The sequence below is a fragment of the Oncorhynchus masou genome, chromosome 33, assembly GCF_036934945.1.
Source record: "Oncorhynchus masou masou isolate Uvic2021 chromosome 33, UVic_Omas_1.1, whole genome shotgun sequence".
Taxonomy (NCBI): Eukaryota; Metazoa; Chordata; class Actinopteri; order Salmoniformes; family Salmonidae; genus Oncorhynchus; species Oncorhynchus masou.
In genome coordinates, this window is record NC_088244.1 from 38,005,701 (window position 1) to 38,019,287 (window position 13,587).

General features: G+C 43.5%; 1 protein-coding gene across 3 annotated transcripts in view; it reads left to right on the forward strand.

The window, feature by feature from the left end:
- The window catches only part of LOC135528488 (rho guanine nucleotide exchange factor 25-like), a 133,507-nt gene that overhangs the window by 5,245 nt on the left and 114,675 nt on the right, over nt 1-13,587 (forward strand). For all 3 annotated transcript variants that reach the window (XM_064957601.1, XM_064957602.1, XM_064957603.1), the window contains exon 2: nt 9,679-9,841. In XM_064957601.1, the coding sequence (XP_064813673.1) occupies nt 9,679-9,841 (163 nt within the window). The remainder of the gene's footprint in view (nt 1-9,678; nt 9,842-13,587) is intronic.

The window sequence follows — 13,587 nt, forward strand, 5'->3', positions numbered from 1 at the left end:
TTTGCTTGTTTTGTTGTTAGTGTTAGCAGAACATTCCCTTAAAATGTCAAGCGGAACTTATCTAGAAAGTGGCTAGAATGTTCTCAGAATATACAATATTACTGTTCTAGATGCGTTTTATGGGACGTTGCAAGAAATCAAATCAAATCTTATTCGTCACATGCTTCCTAAACAGTGAAATGCGTTCTTATGTGCCCTTCCCAACAATGCAGAGAAATAAAATAGAGAAATAATAGAAACATAATAACACGTAATAACAAAAGTAATACTAAATACTTAATGAGCAATAATAACTTGGCTATATACTTAGGGTACCAGTACCAAGTTTATGTGCAGAGGTATACCAAGTTTATGTGCAGAGGTATGAGGTAATTGAGGTAGCTTAGATATACTGTATGGGCCCGATCCCTACTTAAGAATTTATGCCCTTCTTACACATGCCTTTATATGCACTTCTCAGTATTCGGCATTCAGATGTACCCTTTTCAGTCGCATAACGCGCTCTGCAGGTGTGGCTACTTCGCGCGCTCTGAATAAATGTAATTCAGTACATTGATCTTAACCCATCCCTTTAAATATGGTGTACCTTTAATTAGAAGTTTGTTGACAGACTCAATAGATTACACGGAGAGAACAGGGTCAGAATATTGGGATCAATGACAGAAAGCCATCTACGCATATTCGTTTCCGTTTCAGCACCAACTGGTAGATTGAAAAGTAATCCGATTTTTGGGGTTAGAAAAGTAAGAATGAATCAAATATATTTTAAAAACAGTTTGGAGAGCCTTTACACACGAAATATTGATGAATACAAAATACACTGGTTTGATTCATCCGGAAAGTGGTCATATTCAAGTTAAATCCATAAGATATTGGAAGGTGGAAATAGGGGTTGAACTATAGTCTACTCTAATTCTCACTAATCACGGAACTGTATGACAACGGTCCAGTCCTTGTGAACCGTGCTCCAGGCTCCAGGTTTAACCTGCTACGTGCGGTCTGAGTTCCATAATGATAGGCTACATGTCCCAAATTATTGCACAACCTTAGCCTAATGTGATCCACTATTGCTAGCAACCCTCATGAGCAATTTACATGGTTGTGACAGAGGAAAGAAAGATCAACGGAATGGAATGACGCTAAAATAAATCTATGTCGGCATTACTGACGTGGCTCCGGATAGTGGCTAATATTTAACATGATACAAATTGTACAATGAAACGTAGATAAACCCAGGCATATAATCAATACATTATTAAACGCATGAATCAATTCGTCAGGGTCAGCCCTACTGAAGCCAATAACTTAGGTCTCCAAATTTCATCCACGCAGATTATGAGAATGATGTCCTATTTCACTGTGGAAGGAAAAATCACCTTCAACAATTGCTACGTGTAGTTACAATCCCCTTCTCCAAATGGATTACTCATTTACCCAGTTCTTATCAATAGCTCATATAAATGTATAAATTACAGTTGCTGGAGAATGTTGTTAATTCTCTTTGGGGAAAAAATGTAATTGATGGGTTTTTGTAAAGTTGAAACTCATTTACTGCATTTCTATATAATGTCCCCAGCCTTGGCTGCTGTAGGTTCATTCACCTCAGTCGATCTACAAGCACACAGCCTATTAGTATACAGTTTAATGTTATATTAGAAATGATTCACACTGACATGTAGCATCAGCGACTGTTCAGTCAGTTTTAATGACGAATTGCATAAAGTCATCGGCCCTTCACATAGACCTCATTTTCTCAAATGACATAGCGTTCACATTTGTATTCCTAGGCAGTCCTAATCAAGACCCACACAAACAGACATCAATGGAGCACACAGATGATCATATCACATTCACATTCATTGTTAGAATATTACTCACCATTCTGTGTGAATATCAGTGATGTTTCGGTAACAAAAGAAGAAGGGGGTAATGGGTCAACTAAACCCCAGATAAGATGAACAACCACCGATATAACACATGATATTTTTTAGAAATGTATTGTTTCCATTTTGATTCCATTTTAATGTCAGACAATAAGGAAAGATAGGCCATGTGGAGATGTTCATATTGAAACATATCTTATTAAGTTGATGGATAAGATTAGTACAGATTTTCTCAGAGGACCCCACATGGGGCCTCGACCCCAAGTTTTGTAACTAACCAATCTCGCTGCTTGCTTCCACTCTCTCTCCCTGTCTCCTCTGCTTACTCCTGCATGCATTGCAGCCTACCTCCGTCTCACCACTGAGCACCACATCTCCGTGTGTCTCAGTAGCCTACTCTCTGTAAAGAAACGTTATTATTAGCCTATTTTGTTTGCTCTGACTGAGGTAGGCTCCATTTAACATTAGCTTCTTACTTCCTCCTTCTAGCTGGCTAAGTAATTACTAGCCAAAGCTCAATGTTACTGCAATAGAAGTCTCTGCTGGAAGCTAGCCACCTGATGGACTGATATTAATAGTATAAGCAACTATTTACCAGCTGTGCACTTATTCTCAGAGAGTATGTTTTTGTTTGATTGGGGATGTCTGTAAACACATCAGGAGCGGTGCGATGGTTTTAAAATTGCCTTTGTCCCGCATCTCGCAAACACACTATCAGCAACGTCTCTAGTTTCCCACTTGAGTTGACTCCGAGCTGTTATAGAGGTCCTGGATGGCAGGGAGCTTGTTGCCATGCCAATCAGTTGCCATACCAAGCAGTGGTGAAGCCAGTCATGAAGGATGTTGCCTGTAATCCATGGCTTCTGGTTGGGATATGTACGTACAGTCACTGTGGTGACGATGTTGTCGATGAACTTATGGAGGGGCGGCAGGTAGCCTAGTGGTTAGAGCGTTGGACCAGTAACCAAAATGTTGCTGAATTGAATCCCCGAGCTGACAAGGTAAAGATCTGTTGTTCTGCCACTGAGCAAGGCAGTTAACCCACTGTTCACCGGGCACCAAAGACATGGGTGTCGATTAAGACAGCCCCCCGCACCGCTCTGGTTCAGTGGGGTTGGGTTAAATGCGGAAGACATATTTCAGTTAAAGGCATTCAGTTGTACAAGTAACTAGGTATCCCCCTTTCCCTATTAATGAAGCCAGCGACTGATGTGGTAAACTCCTCAATGCCATCGGATGAATCCTGGAATATATTCCAGTCTGTGCTAGCGAAACAGTCCTGTAGCTTAGCAGCCTCTTCATCGGACCACTTCCGTATTGATCGCGTTACTGGTACTTCCTGTGTGACAGGTGACATACTGGTAGAAATGAGGTAAGATGGATTTCAGTTTCCCTTCATTAAATCACCGGCCACCAGGAGCCCCGCCTCTGAAATAGCATTTACTAGTTTGCTTATGGCCCTATACAGCTCGTTGAGTGCGGTCTTTGTGCCAGCATCAGTTTGTGGTGGTAAATAGACAGCTATGAAAAATATAGATGAAAACTCTTGGTAAATAGTGTGGTCTACAGATTATCAGGTATTCTAACTCAGGCGAGCAAAACCTCGAGACTTCCTTAATATTAGAGATCGCGCACCAGCTGTTGTTGTCACGCCCTGATCTGTTTCACCTGTTCCTGTGATTGTCTCCACCCCCTCCAGGTGTTGCTTATTTCCCCCAGTGTATTTATCCATGTGTTTCCTGTCTCTCTTTGCCAGTTCGTCTTGTATGTTTAGTCAAGTCAACCAGCGTGTTTTTTCCTGCACTCCTTTTTCTAGTCCTCCCGGTTTTGACCTTTGCATGTTTCTGGATTCTTTACTCGCCTGCCTGACCATCCTGCCTGCCGTTACCACGAGCCTGTCTGCCACTCTGTACCTCCGGGACTCTGATCTGGTTTTGACCTTTTTGCCTGTCCACCACCATTCTTTTGCCTACCCCTTTGGATTATTAAACATTGGAATACTCCAACCATCTGCCTCCTGTGTCATCATCTGGGTCTCGTCTTGTGCCTTGATAGTTGTTAACAAAGAGACACGCCTTGAGCTTCTCCGAGGCTGCGGATCGATCCTGCCGACATATAGAAAAAAACAGCTAGGAAACCTGCTATTTTTCTCACCGATGTAGTTTTGTCAGGATGCTCGCTTTCGGGTTTGGGATCTGGTCCGGGGTCAGCAGTATGTCCTGCGCCACCGACTCGTTGGAGTAGAAATCTTCATCCACATCGAGGTTGATGATCGCTGTTCTGATGTCCAGAAGATCTTTTAGGTCATAGGAAACGATCAGCGCAAAAAAAAAAACACACAAAAGTAGCCAACTTGGTCAGGAGTGCATAAAATGGCAGCTTTCCATTGCATTGCCATTCTAGTGTTTTTTCGTTGGAAGAACATTCATGTGTCCAGTTTTCTGAGGGTTAGGACAATATTCCACCAATGTCACATCAAACATACACAGAACACGATTGCCATGTTGTCAGAATGTAAGATATTAAGGTTCTAGACACATTTCATGGGAACGTAGCGAGAACATTCCTGTGTCCAGTTGTCTGAGAATATTGTCTGTTGGCAAGGGATACCCACACCGTGTACTTTTAACATACAGTGTCTTCAACTTAAATATTTAACACACATGATTACATTGTTCATGTTCATTTATACAGTAATTATTATTCCATATCTTTTAAATAAGTCAGTTAAGAACAAATTCTTATTTACAATGACGGCCTACCACGGCCAAACCCAGACGACGCTGCGCCAATTGTGCGTCACCCTACGGGACCAATCACAGCCAGATGTGATTAGGCCTGGATTCGAACCACGTTCTGTAGTGACGCCTCTTACACTGAGATGCTGCACCTTAGACCTCTGCACCACTCAGGAGCATGTACTCAACTAGGATTTGAACTCACAACCTTCTGGTTCTACAGCAGTCAGATCTTCCTGCTACACTGAGATTTACTTCAAAGGCAATTCCCCTTATTGATTACACATATCAAGTAGTTTCAGATCTACATAAGTACCTACGGAGGAGGGGATAGGCTTTCTTCTGGCCAGGGCCTAACTATACAGGCCCAATAAGCACATGCCCTAGAAATATCTCTTATCGGGACTGTGGTTAGGGTGTTCATCATTGATGCTGGTGCTCTGAGTACAAGATGTGCAAGGGCACTATTCTCAGATTCTCAGCAATACGTGTTAATGTCATTACTTGGCAACAGATACAACTGTATTGTTTGTATTTTAATTGCATTTTAATGTAGTACTACAATGAAAGATAGGCCATGTGGCGAGGTTCATATTGAAACACATCATATTTTTTAAAGTTCCTAACTTGTTTGATTTTTGTCCGATTTCCTCATCGAAAGATGGGAATCGGTAGTAAGGATTCTAGATAGCTGAGAATCTTTTTGAAATCCACACCACATATTGCCATGTGGAAAAAAACGTGTCTCTGGTAAGGAATCGCATCAGGTCTCGTGCATTTCTGTTCTTTAACATTCCTAATTTGTTGTGGAAACATGGCCCTGGCGGTAGTGTTGCTTCTGGAAATCTACCCAGAACATGGTAGCCATATTCTCAGAATATCAGAAATGTGTATATTTACAGTAGCATGTCTGAACTGTCTCACATTTGCCATTTAAGCAAGGATTATGCCAGTTATACCAAACCAATACACAACACAGAGTTTCAACTCCACGCCTACTCATTTCAGGGTTATATATATTTTTTAACTATTTTCTACATTGTAGAATAATAGTGAAGACATCAAAACTATGAAATAACACATATGGAATCATGTAGTAACCAAAAAAACAAATCAAAATATATTTTATATTTGAGGATGTAAGGGGTGCATACTGGCGGCAGAGAAGTCAGGTGCAGCAGCAAACACTGTGTTACAACGGCACAGTTTAATAATAACAATCACCGTAAACAAAGCAATCAAATACAATGGGTACAAAACACGTCGTACACCAGACATAACGTGCACAAGCACTTACAATAAACAATTCCGGACAAGGACATGAGTGGAACAGAGGGTTAAATACACAACATGAAATGATGGTATTGAAACCAGGTGTGTGGGAAGACAAGACAAAACAAATGGAAAATGAAAAGTGGATCAATGATGGCTAGAAGACCGGCGACACCGACCGCGAACGCTGCCCGAACAAGGAGAGGAACCAACTTCGGCGGAAGTCGTGACAGAGGACAACAACCTCTACCTCAATGTGAGCAAGACAAAGGACCTGATCGTGGACTGTAGGAGAAGGGGGGCTGAACACGCCCCCCCCGTTAACATTGAGGGGACTGAAGTGGAGCGGGTCGAGAGTTTCATGTTCCTTGGTGTCCACATCACCAACAAACTATCATGATCCAAACACAACAAGACAGTTGTGAAGAGGGCATGACAACACGTTTTCCCACTCAGGAGACTGAAAAGATTTGGCATGGGTCGCCAGATCCTTAAAAAGTTCTACAGCTGCACCATCGAGAGCATCCTGACCGGTTGCATCACCGCCTGGTATGGCAACTGCTCGGCATCTGACCGTAAGGTGCTACAGAGAGAAATGCGTAAATATTTTCTTAACTCTATTTCTTGAACTGCATTGTTGGTTAAGGTCTTGTAAGTAAGCATTTCATGGTAAGGTCTACACCTGTTGTATTCGACGCATGTGACAAATAACATTTGATTTGATTTTGATGGTTTATTCTCCCAACCCATAGAACACTGGACACATGAATGTCCTAGCAATGTTCTCATCGAATGTTTCTAAGAACATTAATAATGTAATTCTGAGGACACATGCAATTAAATACATGTGTTTTGAGAACATGGCAACCGTGTTCTGTGTATGTCTGGTGGGACGTTGATGGGATTTTCTCCTAACCCGCAGAAACCCGGACACATGAATGTTCTTGCAACGTTCCTATGATACTTGTCTAGCTCAGTGGTTCCCAAACTTTCATCGTCCCGTACCCCTTCAAACATTCAACCTCCATCTGTGTACCCCCTCTAGCACCATGGTCAGCGTACTTTAACATTTTATTTTCTGCCATCATTGTAAGCCTGCCATTCACACACTATACGATACATTTATTAAACATAAGAATGAGTGTGAGTTTTTGTCACAACACAGCTCGTGGCAAGTGACAAAGCGCTCTTATAGGACCAGGGCACATATAATAATACAATAATAATCAACAATTGTGCTCCTTTATTTAACCATCTTACATATAAAACCTTATTTGTTCATCGAAAATTGTGAATAACTCACCACAGGTCAACGAGAAGGGTGTGCTTGAAAGGATTCTGTCACGCTCGTCAAAATGACAGGACCAAGGTGCAGCGTGGTGAGCGTACATTTTCAATAAACAACAAAACAAATGTGAAGCTCCGTAAGTCTATACATGCATTAAGGAAGACAACTACCCACAACTTCCCAAGGCAGGAAACTCTGAGCTCAGCCCAGTCCAGAAATCTGGCAGTGGCTTTCACTGAACCGCTTGTTGCAATGTCGATGAGTCTCTCTTGTTAAAGATATCAGTAAGTGGACTGGAGGCAGGGCATGAAAGGGATAACAAATCCAGTTGTTTGTGTCATCTGTTTCGGGAAAGTACCTGCGTAATTGCGCTCCCAACTCACTCAGGTGCTTCGCTTTATCACATTTGACATAGTCTGTAAGCTTGAGTTCATTTGCACACAAAGAATCGTAAAATGATGGAAAGACCTGTGTGTTGTCCTTGTTAATGCAGACAGAGAAGAGCTCCAACTTCTTAATCGTAGCCTCAATTTTGTCCAGCACATTGAATATAGTTGCGTAGAGTCCCTGTAATCCTAGATTCAGATAATTCAGGCGAAAAAAACACATCACCCAGACAGGAAACTCTTCATCATGCAAGAGGTCAGACAAGTGAAAATTATGGTCAGTAAAGAAAACTTTAAGCTCGTCTCTCAATAAATAAAAAACGTGTCAATACTTTGCCCCTTGATAACCAGCACACTTCTGTATGTTGTAAAAGCGTTACATGGTTGCTGCCCATATCATTGCATAGTGCAGAAAATAAACAACAGTTCAGGGGCCTTGCTTTAATAAAGATAACCCTTTTAACTGTCATGTCCAAGACGTCTTTCAAGCTGTCAGGCATTCCCTTGGCCGCAAGAGCTTCTTGGTGGATGCTGCAGTGTAACCAAGTGGCGTCGGGAGCAACTGCTTGCACGCACGTTACCACTCCACTAGGTCTTCCTGCCATGGCTTTTGCGCCATCAGTACAGAAACCAACACATCTTGACCACCAAAGTCCATTTGATGTCATAAAGCTGTCCAGTACTTTAAAATGATCCTCTCCTGTTGTCCTGGTTTCCAGTGGTTTGCAGAAGAGGATGTCTTCCTTAATCACGGGATCATTCCTATGAAAACAGTAGTAAATGACCTAATGAGACTCTCAAGAGAACGTTCTCTAAAGTACTGGGAACGTTTATTGTTAGCTGGGAAGGAATGGGATATATTGATGGTTTCAACTTTAGTTTGAAAACCAGAATCATTATCCACCTACTTAAGCCCTCAAAGACCAACTAAGATTGTTAACCGAATATCTTTAAAAGCAACTGTTTGCAGTTGACGTCACTTACTCCAATTAGCTACATTTGAACTAGATCTCTTCTTGATAAAGTAATTCCAGATGTAGTAACACGCCGAAAGGAGTGGACACTTCTTTAAAGAGCTAGCTTTTTTTCCGACAGTTTTATCAAGTACTGTTTTATGAGGGTGGAACTGAAGTCCTGAAATACTGTAGTGTTGCTAACAAGACAGACATTGCTAACAAGACAGACATTGCTAACAAGACAGACATTGCTAACAAGACAGACATTGCTAACAAGACAGACATTTAGCAGGCTGAAATGAAAAGGAAATAGCAGCACACTGTGACTCCAATGCCATACATTTAATTACAACCAAGATTTGGACAGCAGGCAGCCTTCATCACATTGTAAGCAGAGCAGAAGGCAACAGGGACTGCAGAGACCAGTTGCTTCCTGTCTGAAAGCAAAGTGACTATCTATCTATTTAGATGAATTATTTCCTCCCCTGGAGATAGTAATAAAAACTAGAACATCAGTGATTATGATCTCTCTCTCTCTCTCTCTCTCTCTCTCTCTCTATATATATATATATTATATATATATATATGTATATATCCCTCTTGCCTCTATTTCTTGTTCCATTCTCTCGGGGGTATTGACTGACTGATTATGATCTCTCTCTCTCCTTTCCTCTCTTTTTCTCCTTCTCGGTCTCTCAACCCCTCGCTCTCCACCCCTCGTCCCTCTCTCTTCCCTCTCTCTCCTCCTCCTCTCTCTCTGAAGAGGAGTGATAATTCCCTGCTTCCCTCTCCATTATTGACCAATCCACTTTGCCGGGAACAATAAGAATGACCCTTAGCCTCCTGGCTTAGAAAATACTTCCCCCAGGTTCAAGGTTTGAGTACTAAGGATATGTGTTTTAATGGAACAGTGGTACCATTGTTGATCATCAAGTGATAAACTTTTCTTGGAAAGAGCATTACAGTTCAGGATGGAATGCGGAGGATATGTGACTTAATGTTTTCTCTTACAATTATTTTCCAGCCTTGTCCCAGATCGGTTTGTGCTGTTGTAGCCAACCCCTCTGATGGTTGTTACATTTTGACGTGACGAGGATCATAGTTGTTGACTCTCCTTTAGGAGGGATCTTCCTGACCGTGTTTCTCTCTGTCCAGCCCGCAGAGAACAATGACGCAGCAACAGAGCCCCCGGTGAGCCTGGAGGAGAAGAAGGGGGCAGGAGGCCCACGACACTTGGACCCAGCTGGGCTAGAGGACTGGGAGCAGGGGTCTCCCACACAAGACCACCTGGAGAGGAGAGGAGGAAGAGACAGAGCAGGTGAGACCTGAAACCTCACACCTTTCCATCCTCGTTTTGTTGAAATGTTTCTGTAAAGAATTGTTTGGGTACCTAACTCTACTCCATTGCCACCTTTTGCCTTGACGACCTGAAACACTTCATCTGTCCATTGTCTACGACTGTCAGTCTGTATCCACACACAGCCTGTGTGTGTGTGTCCACAAACCCTCGCCTGCCAGTCTAAACAGGGCCTCACCTAACCTGTCTGGTTTGTCCCACCTGGAATATAAATATCCATGTTCTGGTCTGCTGCTTGTTCCAGTATACATGATGGCAGGGTTTCAGGTGTCCTTTCAGTGACATTAAAAAGCAACTTGGTCGAACACTCAATCACCTGGTAAATGACACCTGGCCTGTTGACAAATACTCTAATATTCTTAGGACTTCATTTCTACCACCCACTTGTCTTGAACGCAACGTCTTGTACTACGTTCATGTGTGTTTACCCTCCATTACATCCCTGCTTGTAGGTGTATGTGTTCAGCTGTACCTAAAATAGACACTTATCTGATCAGTCATGTGAGATAATATGAGCAGGTGTGTTATCAGATGGGAGTCACCATAAGCTTTCTGAAACTTGGGGGTTAGCCGGTAATGAACCACCTCCCTGTATCTGCACTGTTAGCACTGATAGGACGATATAGGACCTAATCTGACTAATGGGAGGATCAGGGCCCAGTTATCCCCGTTAATGTACCGTGTAGGAAAACTGGGATCAGTTTGTGGGCATGCTTGCGTACGTGTGAGTGTGTTTGTGTGTCAGAGTAGGGAGGCTGGCGTGGGGAGGCTGCGTGGCCAACCGTTTCCAGATGGGGAAAATGGATGCAAAATGTTGAGGGAAAACCCTACTATTGGTTACAGACAGCCATTCTTGGTTGATTTAGCTCTGAAAAGGTTTGCGTGCTTTCCCATTTTCCTTGAGTGCAACCAAACAAAAGGAGCTTTGTAGCTGGATGGGGGGGGGGGGGGGTGTAGTGGTAGAGTAGAGTGTGTACCGTGTTACCATGTGGCTGAAACCAAATCAAACCAAACCGCCAACTGGTGTGCAGAGCAGAGCATGACGTTTGTTCGGTGTGTGCGTGCATGCGTACCGTGTGTGTGCGTGCGTGTGAGACAGACAGAGGAGAAAGCTGTCGGCAATGTTTATCCGTAATGGCCAAATGCAGCCAAGTATTATCTTAGCCCAGGCCTCCCACAGGAGAGCCGGAGTGCTGAAATGCATCGTTCATAATCCATGAATGGAGTGGTGGTCGAGCTGGGTGGTTGTTGTTCGTGCCACTCCTATGGTATTTTTCAGGTCCATTGCAAGCCTGCGTTCAAATTTGAGTGTTTGCCTGAGCCTGTCTGGAGTGGGACAGATGAGCGGGACTATATGCATTTTTGGGATTATTCCATTGGTTCCTTTGCCCCAGGAAAATTTGTCAAATACTACTGCTGCTTCCATGATGGTCTGGTTGGTATGGTAAGGGTCAGTGTCATGTTTCCATCCCTCGCTGTGACTGTGGTGGGGATGGAGTGCAGGAGGAGGAAGAGAGGAAGCCCTGCTCTCATTGGCCCTGAATGTGTGTGTGTGTGTGTGTGTGTGTGTGTGTGTGTGTGTGTGTGTGTGTGTGTGTGTGTGTGTGCGTGTGCGTGCGCGCGTGTGTGTGTGTGTGTGTGTGTGTGTGTGTGTGTGTGTGTGTGTGTGTGTGTGCGTGTGTGCGTGTGTGCGCGTGCGCTCTGGTTTTGTGGGGTTCAGACAGACAGAGGCACAGGAGAGGCAGGAGGATAGGAGAAGAGATCACCAAGCGGGCATCTGGTAGACATTAGAAACAAGATGCCTTCTAGTGGCTTCACAGGAATCACAGGACGGTGCCAGCAGCAGCTAAACCACATGCAGACAGAGGAGAGACTCTCTCCTTCTTCTCTTCTTCTTCCCTGCTTCCTTTCATTTCACTTCCTGATCCCCGTTCGTCTCTGATCTCCTGTGCTTCGCTTCTTCCTGCCTTTTCTTCCTCTTTTTCCAAACGTTCGTCTTCCTCTCTATCCACTCCCTCTGTTGTATCTCACTTCCTCAAAGGTCTAATTCATCTCCAGTCTCTTCCCACAGACCAGGACCCTTGGTAATATTTCCCCCCACGTCTCAAGGGGTCACGAGAAGTAAAGTGAACCCAACGTGATCCCTAGGTCTCCCTTTCCCTTTCCCCTCCCCACTGCCCCCCACCCAAACATCCAGTTCCAGTGTTTGATGGTAGTAGCTGACTGATGGATGTCCTTATGTGTGGCTAGGGGCTACCCCTCTCTCCTGTTTTATGATGTTGTCTTTGTCAGGGACAAATGATTAAACCCACAACAACAGGAAGAGGAAGTGAACCGGTAATCATGGCCAAGTGCTCAACGTTGAACAGTAGCCATGGAAAAGTGCACGCGCGCACACACACACACACACACACACACACACACACACACACACACACACACACACACACACACACACACACACACACACACACACACACACACACACACACACACACACACACACACACACACACAACTCCATAACCTCAAGTCCAGCAGAGCAGACATAGTGAAGACATATAGGACATATGTAACTAGTAATGTCGTTATATTAGTCTGCACAACAGCATAATGGTATCGGAATTTATGTTGGAGAGTTACAGTGTGTTACTGTTCTCCTCCCAGGTTTGTCACAAACATGTCGGCTACAGAGCCATTGAATACGTACCGACAAGTATCAAGCCACATTACCATGCCACAGTACCAATAGACATTTTGTCAACGGTAGTTTGGAGGCTTTTGCTGTAAGAGTGGAACAGTAAAATGCCTCTGGGCTACAAAGTACTTGAAACATCTGGGCCCTCTGTTGTCTTTCATCTCAGTGGTCCTCTCTGCTTTTAATATGGTAGATGATAAAATACTATGGTAATAGTCTCAGCCGCCCAGTATTTGGTTCTGTGTGACGGGATTAGTCGACGAGAGGCCACACAAGGCCATGCACGGTCACACTTCTTCTGAGGACAAAGTGAAAGTGAAACACTAATTTTCCGTATTCCCTGACAGTACAGTGTATACATAGAAAATAGCCAAGTTGACGTTACTCATTGTGTACGACTTCTCTATTAAGTTCCGTAACAAAACAGGCACCAGTAGCACAAATAGAATGCAAATGGGGAGTTTCTTAGGGGATTTGGTACACTGGGGAAGAGGGGGAAATGCACCAATCACCTCACAGTCCTCAAGCAGGGTAATCTGACAGTCCAGGTCACAACAGGTGATCCCACCGATATTGTTCCTGCTTTTCTCCCCTGTGAATAGTGTGTAAATAGTATTCTTGTCGTCTCTTGGTATCTCTTGGTATCAATTTTATACATTCTACATTGAAATACATGTAGTAAAAGTGTTAAACAAATCAAAAATATAGTTTATATTTAAGATTCTTCAAAGTAGCGACCCTTTGCCTTGATGAAAACTTTACACACTCGGGACATTCTCTCAACCAGCTTCACCTGGAATGCTTTTCCAACAGTCTTGGAGGTGTTCCCAAATATGCTGAGCACATGTTGGCTGCTTTTTCTTCACTCTGCAGTCCAACTCATCCCAAACCATCTCAATTGGGTTGAGGTCAGGTGATTGTGGAGGCCAGGTCATCTGATGCAGCAGTCCATCACTCTAGTTCATGGTCAAATAGCCCTTACACAGCCAGGAGGTGCGTTGAGTCATTG